At 42.9% G+C, this 22,824-nt stretch overlaps 1 protein-coding gene across 2 annotated transcripts; it reads right to left on the bottom strand.

Annotated features, from left to right (window-relative positions):
• Window positions 1-11,178: 11,178 nt before the first annotated feature.
• RPS15A (ribosomal protein S15a) lies at window positions 11,179-18,235 on the bottom strand. Of its 2 annotated transcripts, none has more exons than XM_025416405.3 (5): window positions 18,096-18,235; window positions 16,909-17,046; window positions 16,208-16,287; window positions 12,890-12,975; window positions 11,179-11,311 (listed from the first exon to the last, which is right to left on the bottom strand). In XM_025416405.3, the coding sequence occupies exons 2-5, from the start codon at window positions 17,039-17,041 to the stop codon at window positions 11,218-11,220; spliced, it is 393 nt and encodes a 130-aa protein (XP_025272190.1). In that variant the 5' UTR covers window positions 17,042-17,046; window positions 18,096-18,235; the 3' UTR covers window positions 11,179-11,217. The 2 variants fall into 2 exon arrangements, with proteins under 2 accessions (XP_025272190.1, XP_048966886.1); XM_049110929.1 differs by lacking the exon at window positions 18,096-18,235 and adding an exon at window positions 17,566-17,588.
• Between the last annotated feature and the right edge of the window lie 4,589 nt (window positions 18,236-22,824).

Below are 22,824 nucleotides of genomic sequence, written 5' to 3'. Positions count from 1 at the left end.
GTGCATGGAGCCTGCTTCTCCCTCTGCCTATGTCTCTGCCCCTCTCTCTCTGTGTGTGACTATCATAAATAAAAATTTAAAAAAAAAATTTTCTGGGAGTCAAGGTGCCAGGGTAGCTCAGTCAGTTAAGTATCTGCCTTTGGCTCAGATCATGATCCCATGGTCCTGGAACTGAGCCCCATGTCGGGCTCTCTGCTACATAGGGAGCCTGTTTCTCGCTTTCCCTCTGCCCGCCACTCCCCCTTGCTTGTGTGGTCAAATAAAATCCGTTAAAAAAAAATAAAATAAAAAAATAAAAAATAAAAAAAAATTACAACCCTCAAGAATTTCTAGGAGTACCCAAGTGGTGCCTTACCTATGGTTTCAAAGGAGTCCTGTCCCACCAGGAAGCATCTGCTCCATGGGGGGCTGCCTCCAAGGCCCTGATGACCCTCTGGTATCAGTTCCCACAGCAATCTGGAAGAGCAGAAGAGAATGATTCTCTCTCCCCTTTTGTCTTACACCCTCTCAGAGGACTTCCTAATGGAGCTTAAAAATTTTAGGGACATAGATTTTTAAGATTTTTTTATTTATTCATGAGAGACAGACAAAGAGAAGCAGAAACATAGGCAGAGAAAGAAGCAGGCTCCCCACAGGGAGCCCAATGTGAGACTCGATACCAGGACCCCAGGGTCACACCCTGAGCTGAAGGCAGACACTCAACTGCTGAGCCACCCAGGTGTCCCAAGGGACACAGACTTTTCAAAGTTTACATCTAACCCCTCTGTCCAGGTACATAACTGGGAAGGTCTCCAGCAAGGTATGCACCAATGAGAAGGCCAAACTCAGAAAAACCCCTTTTCTTGGAACAAGAGGGCTGCCTGGTTCCTTCTTAGGCCCCTTGATGGTCCCATCCCCGCCCCCCATTTGTCAGACATACCAAACATGTGTAAATCCCACCCAGAGGGGACCTCAAAACACCTGTAAGACTTCACTTCCTTGAACATCACCAGACCTCACCCCTCTTTGGGCAGGGTAAGAGACATCCACATTTTCGGGCTGTGCAGCACCACTTTTTCTTTTTTATTGAGGTATAATTCACATAACATAAAATTAAATATTTTAAAATGTACAATTCAGTGGTGTTTAGCACATTCATAATGTTGTAAAACCATCATTTCTATGTTCCAAAACGTATTCGTAACCCCCAACAGGAAACCCATACCCGTTAAGCAGGCATCCCCATCCCTCCCTCTTTCCAGCTTTCCATAAGCACGAGTCTGCTGTCTGTACAGATTTACCTATCCTTGATGGCGCATATAAATGGAATAATAAAATGTACAACTTTTTGCGTCTGGCTTCTTCCACTTGGCATGTTTTTGAGGTGCATCCACAGTATAGCACGCATCAGTGCTGCTTTCCTTTTCAGGACTGAAGTGACAGGACACTGTATGGACAGACCACATCTGGATTATTCAGTTATCACATGACGAATGTTTGGGTGGGTCCCACATTTTGGCTGTATTGCAAATAGTGCTATGTACATTTGTACACAAGTATTTGAATACATGTTTTCAACTCTTTGTATAGATACAAAGAATGTACCTCAGACTATGTACCTCAGAGTAGATTGCTGGGTCATACAGTTATTCTATGTTTAACCACACTGTTTTCCATAGTGGCTTCACCATTTCACATTCCCAGCAGTAATGTCTGAGGGTTCCAATTGCCCCACATTCTCACCAACACTGGTTTTTGTTTTCCATTTTTTTATGATAGCCATCCTACTGTGAAGTGTTATCTTTCTGTGGTTTTGACATTTCTTTCACAATGAATGATGTCGAGCATCTTTTCATGCGCTTATTGTCCATTTGTATTATGCCTCCTTTGGAAAAATGTCTTTTCAAATCCTCTGCCCATCTTTTAATTACGTTGTCTTTTTGTTGTTATGACAGTCCATTATATATTCTGGATACTAGATGCTAATGAGATACATGATTTGCACCATCTTTCCCCATTCGGTAAGTTGTCTTTTCATTTTGATAGTATCTTCTAATGTATAAAAGTTTTAGATTGTGATATAGCCCAATTTATCTATTTTATTGCTGTTGACTGTGTTTTTGGTGTCATATCTAAGAATCCACTGTCAGATTCAAGGCCATGAAAACTTACCATATTTTCTTCCAAAAGTTTATTTAGTTTTAGCTCTTATATTTAGGTCTTTGATCTATTCTGAATATTAATTTTTATATGTCAGTTCAAGGTCCAACTTTCTTTTGCATGTGAATACCCACTTGTCCTGGCACAATGTGTTGAAGAGACTATTCTTTCTCCATTAAATCTTAGTACCCTTGTCAAAAATTGGTCATAGATGTATAGTATTTCTAGACTCTCATTCTATTTTATTGATCTATGTTTGTCTTTATTCCTCCTGGGACTCCCATTCATGCAGGTTATATTCTTGATGGTGTACCACAGTTCTCAGGCTCTGACAATTTTTCTTCATTCTTTTCTCCTTCTGCTTCTTGGATTAAATCACCTCAACTGACCGGTCTTTAAGTTCATGGGTTCCTTCTCCTGCCTGCATAAATCCGATTCTAAGCCCTTCTAGTGAATAAATTTTTCACCTCAGCTTTTATACTCTTCAGCTCCAAAATTTCTATTTGGTGCCTTTTCTAAATTCCTATCTCTTTACTGACATTCTCTATATACTGAGACATTGCTCTCCTGATTTCCTTAGGTCTTTGAGCATATTTAATACAGTTAGTTGAAGGTCTTTGTCTAGTAAGTCCAATACCTGGGCTGCCTCCTGGACCGTTTCTATATTTTCTTTTTCCTCTGTGTAAGGCTTTAAATCGTTTCTTTGAACAGCTAGTGACTTTTGTTGTTGAATACTGGCTATTTTGAATATATGGCAACTCTGGAAGTCAGAGTTTCCCTTCTCTCAGGGTTTATTGCTGCCTGTTGTAGGTTGCTGGTGTTTGCTTGCTTACAGACTTTCCCTATTTATGTGAGTTCTGTGTTCCTTTAGCTTATTGAACAGCTGCTATCTTGACAGTTACCATAAAGGTCTGAAGCCAACAACAACAAAAAAACTTCTAAGGAAAGAAAAAATACTCTCCTACATCTTTGCAAAATGGAACCCTGTCAGAGCTAACTCTTTGAACACTTAGCCTGGCTGCTTAGAACTCTACCTTAGTTTCACTTCCTACTCTCACAAAGGCTGAAAATCAGCAAGAGATGAAAACTTAGTCTTCTCAGGCCTTTGCTGAGTATATGTCTCACTCTTAGTTTGCACGTGGCTTTTCTCCATTCCCAGCTATATGCAGCAGCTTTGAAAAGCCCTATTCCCACACATCCCTGTCCCAGTCTCTTCTTCCCAGGGTTCTTGGTCTATTATTTGTCCCAAGTGTCAGGCTGCTGAGGCCAGTACTTGTGCCTTTAAATGTTTTCAGCAAAAGCCACCTGGCAAGCCATCACCCCCAGGAACACTGTGAGTGAATAAACAGAAAGCCTTTCCACCTGTCCTTGAGAGACACCAGACAGGTAGATACCCACAATTACATTCCTTGAAAGTAAGTTCTATGTTGCTCCTTCTATCACCAGCAACCAGCACCAGACATTTGGACACCCATCCTCATAGCATTTAAAATGCCACAGCACTCTTGCAACATAAAGCTGCAGCTTCTCTCTTCACCAAGTTTTCCCTGTTTTAAGTTTTTCATTAGAGTCCAGAGTTCAGAAGCTGATTCTGACAGTTCTTGCCAGTTCGTTAGTTGTACTGGGAGAAGGACAGAGCCCTAGATTTTCTCTCTTCTACCATTTTTGGTTGCCTGGCACTTTTTGTGTCTGGAGAAAATCCCCTATATGTGAATCTAATGACCCTAGGGACTTGTGGAGGCCAGGGATTTGTTTGCCCTCCAGCTGGTATTCCACTTAGATCCTAGCAAGATTGGCCCTGCATCTCAGAATACATCAAAAACATAAATGTATTAAGGAACACAGGGTGCTCTTGTCATTCAGGATCATATGCTCAGCACTGGCTCCGCATGATCTGTAATCCCAAACATCCCATTTCATAACTAACATTGTTCAGGCCCCAAGGAATGTTCTCCTTATCTCTTGCCCTAAAATCTCTCAACAAAAGGTAATTGTATCTGAAGGTCACAAAGGTTTGTGGACTACTGCATCTGCCAAGGTTTAGACAGTTTTAGAGAATAAGAAGGAAGTGTTTACAACACTCAACTAACAAATTAATCCTTTTCAAGTGGCATGCATGCAAAGGATTCTAGCATAACAGCAATGGTGAACATCCATTTTTCAGCTTCTCCTCATGTTCCTCAGCTACAATAGCTGAATTGTAGCTGAGGAACATTCTACAATGTAAACAATTTATACCACTAATCTGTATATATGAAATCTACACACAAGATGTAATGTGACACCAATTCCTTACGTTAGCAACTCAAATGGCATTGAATACTAGAAAGGCAAAAAGTCATGTAACAAAAATATTACATAAGATTAATAAAGCTGTTTTCAAAACATTAGTTAAAATTTTCAACTTTAAATAATCTTGATTTAAAACTTTGATACCTTAACCGCCATCCCAACGTAACGACTCTAGTTCCCTGACGTCCTAAACCTGAGTGTTAGGCTCTAGGCTCCTGTACTGTGTGTGCACTAAGATCCTGTCCAGTTAAGAAATAAATGTGGCTCCTTATGCAACACCAAAAAATAAAAAAATAAAAATAAATAAATAAAACTTTGATACCTATTACTTATACTTTGTATTTTGCCCTGTTATTTTAATACTTTTGAATATTTTAGAAAACTTTACTGAGTTTTCTGAACATTTTTTAAAATTTTTACATTAACTTTCATTTACATTTCCCATAAAATGAACATTCAATTTTTTATATTCTGAAATTGTAAATGTTAAAAAAATTTTTTCTTTACCCTTTACATCAGTACTGCCAGAACATAAATTACACAACTTTTATTATAACAACATACTTAGTGATTTTATGAAAATGAAGGAAACAGAAATTTTAAGGAATAGTTAATAGTTTATAACTCACAAACGTCTTCATTTTATTTCTCAGGCAAATATTGCTGGCCCATCAACTTACTCAGATATATACAACAATTAAGTTGTTCTCTAGGATGGTCTGCCAACTTCATCACATAAAAAGATGACTGGGGTTTGTTATGAAGTTGTCAAGATAGAACATATTTTACTACACAGCTTGTTAGCTTGAATTATAACTTTTAAATATATAGATATACGGCACATAGGCCTATTTTTTAACTTTTGCCCTGGCACTGTCTGACCGCAGTTAGGGCATAACTTTTGATCCATAGAGCACTGCTTCTCAATCTGCGGTGAGTCTGGCAAGGGAATGTGACCATGCCTGGAGCCATTTTTGGCTGTCTCTAGCGGCATCCAGGGTGGAGGCCAAGAGTGTTCCTAAACATCCTACAATGCCCAAGACCGGTCCCTCTCCACCTTGTCCCCCAAAAGAATTAACCAACCCAAAATGTCCACAGTACCAAGGTTATTCTAGTAAAGGTGACAGAGAAACCTCAAGCTTCTGGAAATGGCAGGGGCAAATAACTCAAGAACATGTTAGGGACATAGAATCACAGAAGGAGCAGTGGCGACTGGTTGAAAGAAACTGCAGTTCTCCAAAGAATGGGCCAGAAGTATGATGGAAAAAGCCCTGCCTAAGCTGCAAAGCCTCCAAACTAATTCTCTGACCCTTCCAGAGTTTCCATGAGTTACCTTACATCCCTCAATAAATTGAATCAGCTTGAGGGGTTTGTTTTTTTGCCAACTGACAACACTGACTGATAAAGCAGGTAGGACCAATATCCCAGACCCCATTTTAGACATGGCAAGATAAAGCCCCGTAAGTCCCAGAGCACAGTATTAAGAGTTGGAAATACAGCTGTATGTTTGTTTAAAAATGAATGTCTAGAATTTAGCTCAAACCAGTAACTTTTAGCTCAAACAAGTACTTCTTTTTAAGTAGAAAGGGAGAATGTTATTTCTTGTTCACAAAATACAAACATGGGGGGATGGCTCAGCAATTGAGCGTCTGCCTTTGGCTCAGGGCATGATCCCAGAGTTCTGAGATCGAGTCGTGCACTGGGCTCCCTGCATGGAGCCTGCTTCTCCCTCTGCCTAAGTCTCTGCCTGTGTCTCATGAATAAAATCTTAAAAAAAAAAAAAAAATGGGTAGGGGTACTGCAGCATCTCAGGAAGAGCCCAGACTCAGACACATGAAGATCTGATCTAGCTTATCTGTGCTACTCATAGACAATCACTATCACCTCAAGTAACTTTTTCCACATGGCAGAAATTTATCTTAGAATTTCCATCATTTTAGAAAATTTCACATCTCCCAAATTCAAAATATTCTAAGGCACCCTTCAACCTGGTTTGAGGTAGGTGCCCCATTCAGGGACTGAGTATCTGTCAGAGGACTGAGGGTTTGGGGGTATTTAAGACCCCTGTGGACTCATGGGAGGACAGAGGTGGTTAATGGAAGGAAAAAAAGCCACATTCAGAACAGAGTGCTAGTCTCCTCAGATCCAGCCCAAGAATCCCTTTTGTTATTCTGTATCCCATCCTAATTTCTTTTTGTAATTCAGCAAACCCTTATTTAATCTGAGATTGCTCTAAACACTCATCAGGTTAGTTAACAAACCCAAATCATCAGGGTGATCTCTTGCTCTTCCGACACTCCCACTGCTGGAGGACTGGATCTCTGCAGTCACTCCCAGTGAGGCCTGGAGTAATGGAGCAGCTACTCCCTGGCACAGAAAGAAAACAGGCAAAGGTCTCCCACTAGCCACTAAACGTTCCAGCTTGGAAGAAGACATCTCTTCGGCTCACAACAAATTCACTGGCCAGAACTGGTCATATGCTAACTGCATGTGCCGCGCGGGGAGCGGGGAGGGGAAGGAGTAGGGGAGAGCCTGAGTATTTTGCAAACGGCTCTAAATTTACTACTCCAACACTTCACAAGCATTGTATGTAATCTTCACAACCATCACCTAAGTAGTACTATTATCCCTCTATTAAACATGAGTAAACAAGACACACAGGCAAAGCAACTGGCCAAGGTTACATGGCTAGTCACTGAGGCCAGCATTTGATTCCCAAATCGTCACAAATACACATTTTCTTATTGTCTCCCTTGGCTTATCGTCTGTGTGTTATCAATTTCACTGCTTATTAGATCACTTGAACATAAAAAGGGGGGACCTGGGTGCCAGGACAATGAACTTGCAAACTGAATCCCACCCATATCTCACTCTATTCCGGATTCTTGGGTCCAGGAATTCTGTGGACTCAACATAGTGTATAGCACAGGCGCTAGATAATTCCACTTTAAACAGGTCTTAATTTTTTTAATTAAAAAGAGGCACCCTCCAACAGCCATGAGGGTCAGAGATGACTTTTTTAACATGCCTACATCCCTTGTGATACACTACATAATGGTCATACAGAGATGGGGGAACAGGGATTCCCCAGTGCAAAGCTCAGTCTATTACAGGTCAACAAACTCCATGGAGGGGAAGGACTAGATGTTTGTACATCCTGTAGTCCAAACACTAGACATGGCAAATATCTCATACACCAGTTAGGTTAAAGACCACAAGGCAGGACAGAATTTAAGGGCTAGGAGATAGTCTGTGCATTTAAAGCCTGACTTTGCCACTTCGTAGCATCTTCAACAAACAAATGGATTCACAATTCTTGTGCTTCACTTTTTTCACCAGAAAAACTAGAGCCAGTAACAGTAGCCATGATATAGAATTATAAAAATTAAATGAGACTGTATATGTAAAGCCTTAGTTCCATTCCAGGTATATAAACATTCAGTAAACACTCAAAACTACTAATCTGGGATCCCTGGGTGGCTGAGAGGTTTAGCACCTGCCTTCGGCCCAGGGCGTGATCCTGGAGTCCTGGGATGGAGTCCCATATTGGGCTCCCTTCATGGAGCCTGCTTCTCCCTCTGCCTGTGTCTGCCTCTCTCTCTCTCATGAATAAATAAATATTTTTAAAAAATAAAAAAAAATTAAAACTACTAATCTCACTAAGGCATTCATATTTTTAGGTGAAAAGATAAAGTAGAACAGTACATGGGAAGATTTATGGCAGAAGTGACTTTTTAAACGGCTTTTAGGGACATCTCCCAGGAACAGGAAAAAAGGTATAGAGGGGGCCTTAAGCAAAAGCTCAGAGGTGGGGCACATAGTGGTTCAATTCAGGAATCAGGATTGGTGGGTGTTAGAATAGTGGATTAGAAAGCCAATGGAATCAGACTTGGGGTCTCCCAGAGCTTGCTTCCTTTGGGGTCAGGAGTGGAAACCAAACTTCCTAGCCTACAGTGAAACATCATCTCTCAGAGGTTGACTGGACCAAGGCAGACCTTCTCCCTTGCCCAGAGAACTGACTGTTCTCCTATCTAGCACCATTACCAGAGTTAACCCACATTACCCAGAGATTAAGACAAAGCAGCCTCTAAATGAGAACACAGGACACACTCACCAGACACAGCTGTCCTCCCAGGAGGCTGCCTTTGGTAGTTTTGACCTTTCTGAATTTTTCAGTCCCTGATCAAAGGCTCTATGCTCTATGGAATTGCTCCAGATAAACATATGGGTATCAATTTTGCATGTTCTTTTCAGAAAGTTCATCTGCCATCTGTCTACAGACTTTAGGTTAAGAATCTAGGGTCTGGATAGGTACTGGGCCTCTTCCCCCACCCCAACACCGCCTCAAAGTGTATCTGGTAGGCCCAGATGATCAGGCTGTCAATTCCCTTCCACTCTAACATCCTGGGACTCTGCCAGCCTGTGGCAGAAGCAAAGCTGGGAGGGAATGCTGGGTTCACACCACAGAAAGGTACAACCCATCTGAGGCAAGTTATCCTGCCAGGAGGTACCTAATTGGTCTCCAGACCCTCAAACCTTAGAGTCTGGCCTGGGCCAACCAGACCACAGGTCATTTTATTACTCTATTTACTGGGTCTCAAAAATATGGCTAAAGCCACCCACTTCATATAAACACAAGGGACCTACACCATTAAATCCATCAACTGGCCACCCAATTTTCCCTACCTCAGCACATATCTTTTTCTATCCCTGACCACTTCCAAAAGGCATAAGATTCCCACAGTAAATGGTAGGGACAAATGGGGACTGTCCTATTTTAGTAGTGGATATCAGTACTCAGGATGAGGATTCATTCAATCAAGATGTACTTACTGGGGCATCCGCCATGTCATGTGGCTAGGGGTGAGATAAAACAGTAAAAACACATGACCTATCTCCTAAGAGCTTACAATCTCATCATTACTTCACCTCTGACAAATTCAACTGCATATATGGCTGCCCAAGTGCAAATTAACTATTTTACATAATCTCATCTTTCTCCTAACACCTTTAACAGTTTTCCATTATTTCCACTTCGCAGATGAGGAAATTGAGACTACTTAACAGAAATACAAATTTCATTTCCAGCCTGTTAAACCCCTAAAGCTCATGTTAATTACACACGATCTTCCAAACATTAGAGGCCCCAAACCCAGAAAAAACCTGTCAACTAGCTTTCTTCTAACATTTTACCAAGTGGGGCCATCACTTGCCACATCTCTAGGGCCAGTCTTGGCATTCCTAGCTAGCTCCATCTTACAGTAACCTCTTTCAAATGTGAGCCATGCCCTGGCCCTGCGCTGTTTCAAGTGTGCTCTCTCATTCAGCATCCTCATGAAGTAATTTCTTTTACCTAATAGGGAGACCCATGTAAGCTGTCACTTGCCAGAGATCACCGTACAACCAGAGCAGTGATAATTCAACATCCCTACCCAGATTGAAATATCTGACTGCTGAAAACTACCTGACCTACCAGTATCAAAGTACTCTTAATGAATTATCAAAAAAAAAAAAAAAAGTATATTCTTCTGAAAAGAAATCAAATCTCTATATCCAACAGCTCTTAGCACCTCACATCCTATTGGAAGTTAGACTTCTTGAAATCAGGGCTGCAATCTGGCAGTCATTTCACTTTGGCTCACATCACTAAAAAACAATTAAGAGTAGCTGCTGTCCTTTTTAATAAGGCTGTGAGCTGCCTTGTTCATCCTATTCCCTTACCTGGCAAATATAGTGGGCCAGGTACAAAATGCCCGATCTGGGCTCTCATCCAGGTTCCTTTCTACTTGGCCAGACCCAGACCTTTCAAGAATCAAGTCTAGCTTGTGCTGTCCAACATGAACACCAGCCACATGTGACTATGGAAAGTGGCTAGTCCAATTAAAATGTGCTTTAAGTGTAAATAAATGTACAATACACATAATCTCAAGACTTATTACAAGAGTAAAATTCCATTCATTCACTATTAACTACATGTTGAAAAGTCATCATTTTCAACACAAATGTTATTTAAAAACCAATCCAAACTTTACTTGTTTAATGTTAACTCCTAGAAAGTTACTTAACACATGTGGCTCTTGTTACATTACTGGACAGCACTGCTTACAAAGGAGTAGGGAGCCTTGGTGTACTTCACAGAAGCCACCCTACCCTCTTTGGTGGCTGAGTTCCTTACAAGCATTCCTCCAGGTAAAGTGGCCCAGCAAAGGAATTCCCAATTCCAGGAATACATTTGTGACAGGTTTACAGTGAAACTAGTTTTTAAAAGAAGTTTCATTTTTCTAAATGACAGCTTACAAACACAAACTGCTAAAATGTTACTGACAGGCCATCCAAATTTACTTTGATCCATCTTAGTGAGCTGTGAGCTCTAGTCTGCTTCCTGCCTGCTTCCTTATGAACACTTCCACAGGTAGCCAGGTCATATTTTTTAGGGCAGTTAACAACAGTGGATGAAATGTGTATTGTCAAGCTAAAAACAGGAACAGCATCACTCCTTCCAGGGTTAATGTAAGACCCCGGAAGGGAAAGAATCACCACCTGGACCTCAACCCAGATTCAGCCATTCAGGGATAGATACAACTTCCTCTGGTGAACCATGAGCATGATGGTGAGTTATCACAAGTCAAGACTTCCTTGTTCACTTCGGGAAACAGCATCCCCCAATGAACATAAAGGCTGTACACAGCTGCAGATGCTCTTGCTACTCTGCTGTAAAGTTCAAAACGACCGAGTGAAGCACCAGAGTCCATTGAGGCATTTTATTTGCACGTATGAATTACATCCCTAGAAAAAGAATCCCAGGATTTTCCCTCCTGTGTGTTTTCGTCTTGCTTCTTCGTGGTCCATGATGCCAGCTGAGGTTGTCAGTACAATGAAACTATGGAGAGTTAAGAAAAAAAATGCTGGTGAGTTTTTCCTAAAAATAGTTCAACATAGAGTGGCTTTCTGGTACAGAAAAAGACCAACATTCCTAAGTGCTTAAGACACCTTCCCATAATAGGACGCAGAGACTAATGCTGCCTCCTAGCGCTGGCACTGTAGGCATGGATCCTGGAACCCAAAGACCCAATTCCAACAATCTCAGCCACACAACACACTCATATAGCCCTGCCCTCGGCTAACACTGAGAAACAATGCTATTCAGCTTAACTGAAAACAAAAACTGAACAACTTTAACTTCAAAAATGTCACTTTCTGTTCTCAAGTAAGGAGACAGGGTTTAAAGCAATAAAGTGTTGATATAAACTTGAATGAATGGTTTCTTCCACTTACTATGTGATCACAGGCAAGCTACTATAAAGAGACAGTCATGTGGACAATGGAAATCCCATCTGGCCTGGCTATCTCATGAGTTACTATGGGGATCAAAGTAAGACACATAAGGTGGTATCCCAATTGTGAGGTATGAAAATTAGGATCATAATTACAATCAGAAATGACTCAATCCTGGGCAGCCCGGGTGGCTCAGCAGTTTAGCGCCTGCCTTCAGCCCAGGGCCCGGGATCAAGTCCCACGTCAGGCTCCCTGCATGGAACCTGCTCCTCCCTCTGCCTGTGTCTCTGCCTCTCTCTGTGTCTCTCATGAATAAATAAAATCTTAAAAAAAAAAAAAAGATGACTCACTCATAATAATATATATACACCTGTAATTCAGTAACCATGAAGTGGGAGGAAATCCAACCACATCACCAAACAAACATGATGGAGGGGTGCAACTTAAAAAGTTCTTAACCACAGATAAGCACTTACTATGTTGCTGTGTCAAATCTTTTTTTTTTTTTTTTTTTTTTAATTTATGATAGTCACACACACAGAGAGAGAGGCAGAGACATAGGCAGAGGGAGAAGCAGGCTCCACGCACCAGGAGCCCGACGTGGGATTCAATCCCGGGTCCCCAGGATCGCACCCTGGGCCAAAGGCAGGCGCTAAACCGCTGTGCCACCCAGGGATCCCTATGTCGCTGTGTCAGATCCTAAAGTTCTTTACCAGAATTAAATCAGGTGATAATATAATTTAAGAGAATAATTACTATTTTAACAGATGAAGAAACCAAAGGACATGAGCTACCCAAGGCCTCACAGCTTTAAAGTAGGAAAGCAAGCATTTTACCAAGAATGAACTCAGTTGCCCCAGGAGCCTAGGCTTCAGAAGTGATTCCAGCCACAGAATGGGATCACACGAACACATAGTATGAACTATATGCACTGAGCCAAAAGAGCAGACATTAAAGGGGACACAAATCTGTCTCTCACCCTGGACTCTCACAGGCCTCAGACCCTGAAGCCTAGCAAATGAAAATGTGGCAGCACCTAAGAGCTAATCCTGGAGTCAAGATGGTTGGGGATGGAGACAATTACTACTGTAACAACAAAAAACAATAAAACCTCAGCTCAAGGCAAACTGCACCACAGCAATCCTTAGCATGAATTTCTTTTTAATGAGGAAAATTAACTCACCCAAACTGGCGGGATGGGAGCAGGTTATTCTGCCATTTTTCTAGATCTTTCAGTTGTACATCAAATCTGGGGCTGATCACTCCACACTGTAAAAGTGTAACAGAAAACACTGTTCACATCTCACCAATAACAGGAAAACTTAGTTAACACCAACAGCATTTACATCTGAATAGTTCTATAAACTGACCAAATCAAAATTTAATGGGTAACTATTCTGTGCAACTGTGATATAAATGTCATTTGAAAAAAATCACCTTTTATACTGCATTAAGACTATGCCTACCTAGGGCAAGAGAAAAGTATTTAAAAAGTCAATAGAAGAGACAGAACACAAGACAATACATGGCAAGATCAGGTTCACGGTGTACATCTCTATTTAGTAGGGAGTTGTCCCGGAACAAGCCGCCAGATTTTGAGGAGGTAAGAGACCAAGCCTTAGACAAAAGTTGTAGTCAAACTTTTTTTTACATAGTGAGGCTGAAATAAATGTGGAGTCTCAAATCATTCACCTATAAACTAAAAACGTAAAATATTAGAATTTGTGGAACCACAGACACAAAATTAAAACCTAAGAACTGGTATTCCACATCAGTGAACTACCAGGATACATTTACAACCCCAGACAAAATTTTCCAAACTAATCTAGCAAAATGAGTGGAAAGCAAACAGAGTTCCTACAGTCAGTTATCCCACCTGTTTGCTACTGGGACAAAGCAAGAACTATCTTTCAGTGTGAGCTCCCCAAGAGCCAAGTACTAAATTGTAATCATTCAATTATCTGCAAACCCTAAAACACAGTAAGTGTTGACACGTTCACTAGCAGGTTATTTGCACCTACTGTAGGCTTAGTCAATGTCTCTGATTAGATTAAGTGAGTTTAAAAGTAAAAGCTGAGATCAAAGAACTCCATCAGACCTAAACATGTGACCCCTCCCCCACACACACACACATCCCTACTCTACAAATCACTGATACACTTAAATCCATCAGTGCAGAAAGGTTCCTGCTCTTTATACACCGGAAATGATCATGTGAGAACACTCAGGATTAGCACCATTGAAGTATAAACCCAGAGGACTAAGGCAGCAGGAAGACACTTGTGTGCCCACATTCACCCAAGTTCAAAAATGCCTAAAAGGATACTAAAGACCCCTATGAGGTTAGAACGTATTCAAATCTTTAGAATAGTTACACTTCCGCAGGCAGATCTGAACCCAAAGCACTGAAAATGGGCCTATCAGGCCCACCAAATGCCCTAGGGCAGGAGGCCCACTTAGATCCCCCTTTACATAACAGGATCTTAACAGTACAGTGTCACTTAATTGTCAAGGGCAATCCCACACCACAGGAATAGGGAAAAACAATCCTTCCTCTAAGCAAGCTATGATGGTAACCTTTGAGGCCTCCACTCTACACACCCAGGCTTCTGTGTATTCCAGCAGCAAAATCCCTCATTCAGCTAATAGATTTAAACCTCTCCCAAAAAATAAAATAAAAAATAAACCTCTCCCAAAGAGATCTTAGGATGTGACCAAACCAGAATTTTAATCTAATTTCTAAAACTACCTTACTTCTCTGCCCCATTAAATTTCCACAGTATGGGGTACATCCATCTTTCATAAAGGAAACTGAGGCGACAGTGTCCTAGGAAGAAGGAAAACTCAACTTCAGAGCAACTGATTAATTCAAGTTTGTTTTGCTCAACCAAAGTTAGACAGTTAGAATCCAAGTTAGGTGCCTGTCAGTTAAAGAACGGTCTCCCACTCAAGTAAGGATCTCAGAGTCCTGGGATGGAGACCCCCTTTGGGCTCCCTGCTCAGTAGAGTCCCCCTTTGGGCTCCCTGCTCAGTAGAGTCTGCTTTTCCCTCAGCATCTAAACCCCTTTCCCTGCTCGTTCTCTCTCCCCCTCAAATAAATAAAATCTTAAAAAAAAAAAAAAAAAAAAAGTCAGACAGCTAAGGAGCAGGTCCTGGATTTCAAATACCTCTTAGGCGAGAATTTTTCAAACTACTTTTCCACCGAACAAGAACGCCACAAGGGAGTTCCACTTGGGAAATACCCTGTTCAAACTTATTGCTCATGCTTATTTCTCAAGTTTTATGTATGGTCAATATTCAAGAGAAATTTGGTGCACAGCACTTATCCAACTTACGATTTTATTGTTGTTGCTTTTAAACATCAAGTCAGTCTTCCACAGGACAGCTTAAAGATGTTCTATAAACTATTGGAACCAGCTCCCCCACTCATTACCAACTATTTGGGGGACCTCAAGTGTAACTCCTATCTCAGCTTCCCAACTCCTAAAATTAGGGAAAGTCTACTTCAAGAACACACCTGTGAGAGCCAGCAACAGTGAATCCAAATTCTACTTTGAGGTTCGAGTCTAACAACTAAAACAAAACAGTCTCAAAAGTAACTTGCAAACTCTCCTAATCGCTCGTGAAAACTTCACATCCAGTAGTTTTCATCTAACATTAGGTTATCTCCCCACACACACGAAGCAAATTTACTATACAGGGAAGCAAACTTTATAAAACGAGTTACTGGACCAGGGAATATCCTCACCAATTAAATCTGGCCCCGCCACTATCCACAACTCATTTCTGGGCCAGTTTTCCCCTCATCTGTCTTGGACCAAAGGAGATCAGGCTCCCTGCAAATCTGAAAGCTAGAAACCGGAACACAAAATGCAATTCAGGGACCCTAAGTTGTTATAGATACCTATCCCCAAAATACATGCAATAAGGTAAGCCACAGTCAAACAGATCACATAGATCCACTAGGTTATGCTGACAAATCAAACTGAAGAGGAGTAAAAAACTCAGAGACCAGTAGAGCCCACACCAGCAAAAATAAAATATTAATATTGTCAGAGAACTGCATTCTGTTCAAAACCCACAACATAATCACCAAGAGAGAGAACAAAGTTATTTACAGATAGGAATAAAGGTCCTCCTTGGGCAGCACAAATTCAAGCTGGTGGGCGGGCGGCATACCAACCAATATGCAAACACCAGTACTACTGCATCAGGTGCTCCTTTCACCCCACCCACCAGCATCTCCCTTCAGCTAGCCCATACTCCCCAAACATCAGCTCAACTAACAATTCTAGAGCAAATACACCTTCGGAGAACAAATCAACCAAAGAGTGATATAAAAGTTAATAGATTTTAATCAATTCCTTTTTTTTTTTTTAACCCAACTGGATAGAGCAAGCACACTAATTTGGTTTTACAAAGGCAATTACAACATGTTTGACATCATGTTTGATAATCCTTAGGAAGAATCTTCTATGTAGGAAATGAAATCAATCCTTACCTTGTTTAACCTGCCTGTGAGGTTCACAACAATTTTCCCAGCTCTGTGATCATCGATGATTTCAAATTCGCCAATGTAACCTACAGAACATAACTGGCTGTATTAAATGGAAGGTAACGATTTAGACAAACCTAAATATGTATGCTCCCGTACTCCCACTGTTTGCCTCCTAGATTCTTTCCTCTCACATCATCCGATTGTTTCTCTAATCAGTTTAGATAGATGGTTGTTATGAATCAAAACTTTCATAGCCTAGTATTTCAAATTTAGGAGCCATCACCCAAAAATAACCCACCCTGCAATTCTAACAGCAGGATTATTTTCCCCTTGCCCCTCCCAAGACACGTAAGAATCCTCCTTCCCATCCCGAGGCCCTTAGAGAAGAGCTCGGGGCATGTTCAAGGACATGTTGCAGCTGCCGTATTTCATAAAGAAAGGCCACCTTAGCTCCCAAACGACTAGCAGAGCAACCGTCACAAACTTTCTCTTCTTTTCAACCGCCCCTACTCAGTGCTTCCTGAATAGCCTCAGTCCAAACTATGCTGTCCACACCCCAACTCAACTGCCTTGGTCCCCCCAGCAGGACTGCCCCTTTGCTCCAACTTCCCAGTCCTCTCCTGCAGCTTCACGTCTACTGAACAGACTCTAATAGTCTCACGTGGAAGCACAGAGAACACGGCAGCGACACACGACACACTTACCATGCTTCATCATCACAGTGAGAAATCGGACGATGACTTTGGAGCATGGCCTGATAAGAACCTGGCGCTTGCCTCTCTTTTCAGCGTTGTTGATGCTCTTGAGAGCATCTGCCAGGACATTCATGCGCACCATTGTGGCTGTTCAGGGAAGGAAACACAAGGTTTTACCGGCATCCCCAACACCAAAAGGCACCCCATCACTCCACTGCCAACACCTCCTCTTCTTTCCGCCCCTATACGGCGAGGCTGTCCCAGCTCCCAAGCAGGCAGGTTCCCCAGGATCCCCGGCGCAGGGTCAGCCACCACAACCACCGTATCAAGCGGCCGGGCGGTCGGTCGGTCACTCACTCACTCACAAAGGGGAGTGACCATCACAGGGCACGTTTTTTCCCCCCAAAACTGTCAAGTCTCGCAGCCCCTGTACTATCAACACTGTCCTTTAAATCCGCTCATGCGAGGTCAGCCTCGTCCGAACACCCAAAGGATGCCACTTCCACGAACACTCCGTAACGAAGGAGACGTCCGTTGTGTGTCCGCCCACAGCTGCGTCCCGACAGCGCTCGTACCACAGCGGCCAACAGGGAGCAACGCTGTCCGCGCACCTGCCTCCACGAAGGCGGGAGGCCCTCCCTCAAGCTCCCACCCTAAGGACCCAACCTGCTTCTCCAAGCTGCAGAAAGCACCAGTGAAAACTGTGGAGCCACGAAGACCCAGGTTAGCTCCCACAGAGCGCCCCCGGGCGGAAGCAGTCTTCCCCGCTCAGCGGCCTCCCAGTCGCCTAAGCTCGCACGGCGCGGGCGGGAACGCGAGGCGGCACAGCCCACCGCGGCCGCCGTCCCCGAGGCTTCCCGCCGCCCGGCGCCAAGGCGCTGCCCAACCACCAAGCGGAGGTCCTGGGGCCGCAAGGCCGCAAGTCGGGGCTACGGCCTCTCCGGGCGGTGGCAGCTCCGGTTCCCGCCAGTCCTGCGGCCTGCGCTCCACAGGCCGGACTCCCCCAAAGTGCAGAGCGTGCGGCGGACCGGCATGACGGACTCTCCCCCACGTCGGCTTAAGCCCCCCGCAAGGGCAACATCCTCCGGCCAAGAAGGCTCTGGCATCATCAGAGAGCACCGAAGTCGAGGCTCAGACTGCAGGATGGCGCCGATGGCCGACGGATGGCGTTGGGTCGCTCGGAGAGAAATACTCACCGGCTCGGAGAGATGGCGGAAAGAGGACGGGAGGGGCGAGCGCACGGAGTTATGGGAAGCGGGTGGCCTATCGCGAGACTTCCTCAGGAGGGCCCCCAAAACTACGTCGCCTGGCGAAAGACCGCGGAGGAAGGGGGCGGAGCCTCTTCAGGGGTGAGGCGTAGAGAGCCGATAGAATCGACCGCTCCAGGTGAGGCCCTGGGGAAGGACCGAGGGCGCTCCCTTCCAGCGCTTCATCTATCAGACTGAGAAACTGAAAAGGAAAAGGGCCCAGATGTTTGCTAATTTTTATGATAAGCCTTCGCCACTTAGATGTTTACATTTGCGTATTTATCATTGCGAGCCTGAAAGGACCCATGCAAATCGATAACACTCAGGATTCTTTTTTTTTTTTTTCTTTTTTTTTTTTAACACTCAGGATTCTGAGCTGGTAGCTTTTTATCTGTAATTCTGCACCGGGGCAAGAACGAATTTTGATGTCTCTTCTCTGAACCTTCCCCTACCTGTAAACGGGGGAGGTGGGGTTAATAATAATAATAATAATAATAATAATACTTTACCTCCTAATAGTTATCAAGGGGGGCTGGAGCGTGAGGCTCTTGATCTCAGGGTGATGAGTTTAAGGCCAGCATTGGGATCCACGCAGGACATGGAGCCTGCACAGGAAAAAAAAAAAAAAAAAAAAAAGTTATTTTAGGATCAGATGAGCTAATGGGGCACAGGATTTGCACAATGTCTGACATGTACCAAATACTTTATGAATTTTAACAATGGAAACAACAGGGAGGGGACGCCTGGGTGGCTCAGTGGTTGAGCGGCTGCCTTTCGTTCAGGTCGTGATCCTGGGGTCTTGGGTTTGAATCCTGATCAGGCCTCCCTCCAGTAGCCTGATTCTCCCTCTGCCTGTGTCTCTGCCTCTCTCTCATGAATAAATAAAATTTTAAAAAGTGGGGGGGGGAGGGGGAAACAACAGGGAGTTTTAGCTATTGCTTGAAGCCAGGGTCTGATACCCTGGAAGTGAGTGAATTCTGACTCAGGCCTCTCTGGAGCTGAGTGACCTAAGGCTAGTTACCTAATATCGGAAATATTTGCAATAGCCTCGTTACCTGACTGCTTTCCCCCTTGACCTCCCCTCTCACCCCTGTTTTTCTCACATGGTAGCCAGAATGACCTTTTTGAAACCCAAATCAGATCACCCAGTCTCCGAGGGCTCCCATCACCCTCAACAAAATCCAAATCCTTATGAAAGCTTTCAGGGTCCTCTGCGATGTGCACACTTGTCTCCTCCCACTGACACACCAGACCATTCCCCACCATTCTTCCCTAGCTAGCTTTTCTTCAAATACCCCAAATACACTCCACCTCAGGGCCTTTGAATTTACTTTCCCCTCTAACTTGAACATTTCTCCACTTTGTCAGGAAGCTAGCTTCCAGCTTTCCTCAGCTCTCTATTCAATCACACACACTCACAGAGCTTTCTCCGTTCCCCCCTAACTCCATTGCCCTGCTTAATTTTTCTCCATAGCACTTACCACCTGAAATATTGGAAATGAATTTACCTGTCTCCACTAAGTTCCAAGCAAGAACAGATTTGGTCAGCATTGTTCACAGCTGTACTCAAAGCTTCTAGAAAAATTATCTGGTATACAGTAGACCTTTCTTGCATATTTAATGAATAAATGAATAGGAGAATCAGTTTCTCCATTTATAAAATGGGAGTGATGCTTGCAATCACTTGAAGTTGCTGTGACAATAGATGAAATAATCCATATAAAAGGGATTAACACATTATAATAATGTTGTATGGTGACAGATGGTAACTACACTTACAGTGGAAAGCCAGAAGCAAGCTTCCCGACAAATTGGAGAAATGTTCAAGTTAGAGGGAAAAGTAAATGCAAAGGGACTGAGGTGGAGTATATTTGGGATGTTTGAAGAAAAGCATTGCATAATGTACAGAATTGTCAATTCACTATGTTGTACACCTCAAATATAACATTGTATATCAACTATACTTCAATAAAAGATAATAGAGAAATTAACACACAACCTGGCAGAGTGAGGGTTCAATCAACATTAGTTATTGTTATAGTCTCTCAGGCCACCACACCCCCACCATCCCAAATCCTAAATTAACCTTGAGGGGTGCCTGGCTGGCTCAGCTGGTAGAGCATGTGTCTCTTAATCTGGGGAGTTATGAGTTCAAGCCCCACACCAGGACTATAGATTACCTAAATGAACCTTGAGAAAAGCAAAACTCTCAGTTTGCACATCTCTAGGATATAGAATTCTCTGGTTATAATTTACATTACAAAAGGACCATTTGCTTTTTCAAATTATTTTTTGTTTAGAGAGAAATCTTTATTAACATTTTTATTTAAATTCAATTAACCTATAGTGTATTATTAGTTTCAGAGGGAGAGTTCATCAGTCTTCTATAATATTCAGTGCTCATTACATCACATGCCTTCCAAAATGTTCATCACCCAGTTGCCCCAGTGAGAATCTTTTTTTAAATTTATTTTTTATTTTATTTTATTTTTAGTGAGAGAGAATCTTAAGCAGGCTCCTTGTCCAGCATGGAGTCAGATGTAGGGCTGGATCTCACAACCCTGAGATCATGACCTGAGTCAAAATCAAGAGCTGGATTCTTAACCAGCTGAGCCACCCAGGTGCCCTGGTTTTTTTTCCCCATTTGCTTTTTTAATGAAAATCATTTTGATGAACTGATTGCACATTTACATGTTTTGTTTACTAAAAATGTGGAGTTCACCTTAATTAAGGGCATTAGGAAGAGTGGGGAGTTAAGAAACCCACTTTCCTTCAAGAGCCTTCCCATATGTAAATAGAAAAGTAGCACCCTCCCACTCTCTTTATTACACTTCATTCATTCATTCAACAAACTTGTAATGAGTGTCTTCCATGTGCCCCCTGTTGTACCAGACCGTGAGAGGCCAAAAATAGGTATCTGAACCTTAAGAGGTTCAGATCCCAGGAGGGAAAACAGACCCCGTAGTAATAAAATACCAGAAGTGGTGCCTGGGATTGAGCCCCACATTGGGCTCCTTGCTCAGCGAGGAGCCTGCTTCTTCCTCTCCCTCTGCCTGCCACTCCCCACTGCTTGTGCTCTGTCAAATAAATATTTTAAAAAACAAAAAAATACCAGGGAGTGTGCTATATGGGATGCCTACATGAAGTGTTGGGAGGATGCAGAGTTGGCCTGGGAAGTTGCTAAAGACTTCGCAGAAGTGCCATTTGATCTATCACGAATGGTACTAACACTGCCAATTCATTACTGCCACTATGTGCTTCCCCTAGATTAACTCCTAGAATGCTCAAAATAAATATAATTGTATAACCCCCATATGAGATCTGTACTTTTACCCTCTTTTTGCAAGTGAGAAAATGAAATTCAATCTGAAATTGGCTTAATCTTAATTTTAAAAGCCAAAGCAGAGATGCCTGGGTGGCTCAGTCGGTTGGGCATAGGACTTGATTTCAGCTTGGATTATGGTCGTATAGGGTCATGAGATCAAGCCCCATATTGGGCTCTGAGCTCTGCAGGGAGATTCTCTCTTCCTTTCCCTCTGCTCCTGCCCCTACTCTCACTCACTCTCTCAAATGAATAAATAAATCTTAAAAAAAAAAAAAAATGATTTCTTCTAAGCTACTATCTAGTATATACTCTATCTACTTAATAGGGTGTCCATCTTACCTGATCCCAAATCATTAGGAAGGTTGTGTGTGACAGTAGATATTCTAGACTTTTAACAGCTCCAAGAGTTAGGAGGGCATGGGAATTATAGAAATCCCAGAATGGCTGGGCTGAAATTGGAAAATAAGGTGAAGGAATGGCACTGGAAGAGGGCCATGTGTAAATTGCCTCACAAGTTTGTGATTTATGCTGCAGGCAAACTGGAACCTGCTGGTTGAGAGGTCTTCAAATAGGATTGATGGTGACCGGAGTTGTTAAAATGTGGAAGATAAACTGCTGGTAAAAAACCAACTCTGGTAAAAACTCAAAAATCTACCCCCTGCTTTTAAGTCAACTCCATGACCAATGTGGGGGTTGAACTCATAACCTTGAGGTGAAGAGTCACATGTTTTATTGACCCAGCCAGGGACCCCCATTCACTCTTCTTCACACAACCCCAAATGGCTTCTTCTCAGCATCCTGTGAACTCTTGGGATGGTGGGACCATCACTGGAGATGGGGCCAAGCAAGTGTCAAAAAGGGACATTTGCTATGGGCAGAGTTGGCACAGGAGTAGCCAAGCTGGCTGGGAAGGCAGCCAAATGAGACTGGCCTAAGAATGAATCACAGCTGCACAAAGACCAGCACTTCAAGTATCAGGTGACCATGGGGAGACTACAGTGACTGGGTTAAAAATTCCCTTTTCTGGGTATCACCAAAACTCCAGGAGGCTCTAAACCCAAATTTTTGGGCAGAGGAACTAGGGTTAGAGGGCTTCTAATTGGATACTGAATCTTTTCCCAAGATCTATTAAGTATAGACAGTGAAGCCCATTGATAAAACATTTAGCTTAATTTTTAAAAAGATTTTATTTATTTATTCATGAGAGACAGAGAGAGAGGCAGAGACACGGGAAGAGGGAGAAGCAGGCTCCATAGGCAGGCAGGCAGGCAGGGAGCCTGATGGGGGACTTGATCCCAGGTCTCTAGGATCACGCCCTGGGCTGAAGGCGGCGCTAAACCGCTGAGCCACCCG

Source organism: Canis lupus, chromosome 6, assembly GCF_003254725.2.
Source record: "Canis lupus dingo isolate Sandy chromosome 6, ASM325472v2, whole genome shotgun sequence".
In the NCBI taxonomy this organism is placed as follows: domain Eukaryota; kingdom Metazoa; phylum Chordata; class Mammalia; order Carnivora; family Canidae; genus Canis; species Canis lupus.
The sequence above is the reverse complement of the archived record's forward strand: the minus strand, read 5'-3'. Positions and strand labels throughout refer to the sequence as shown.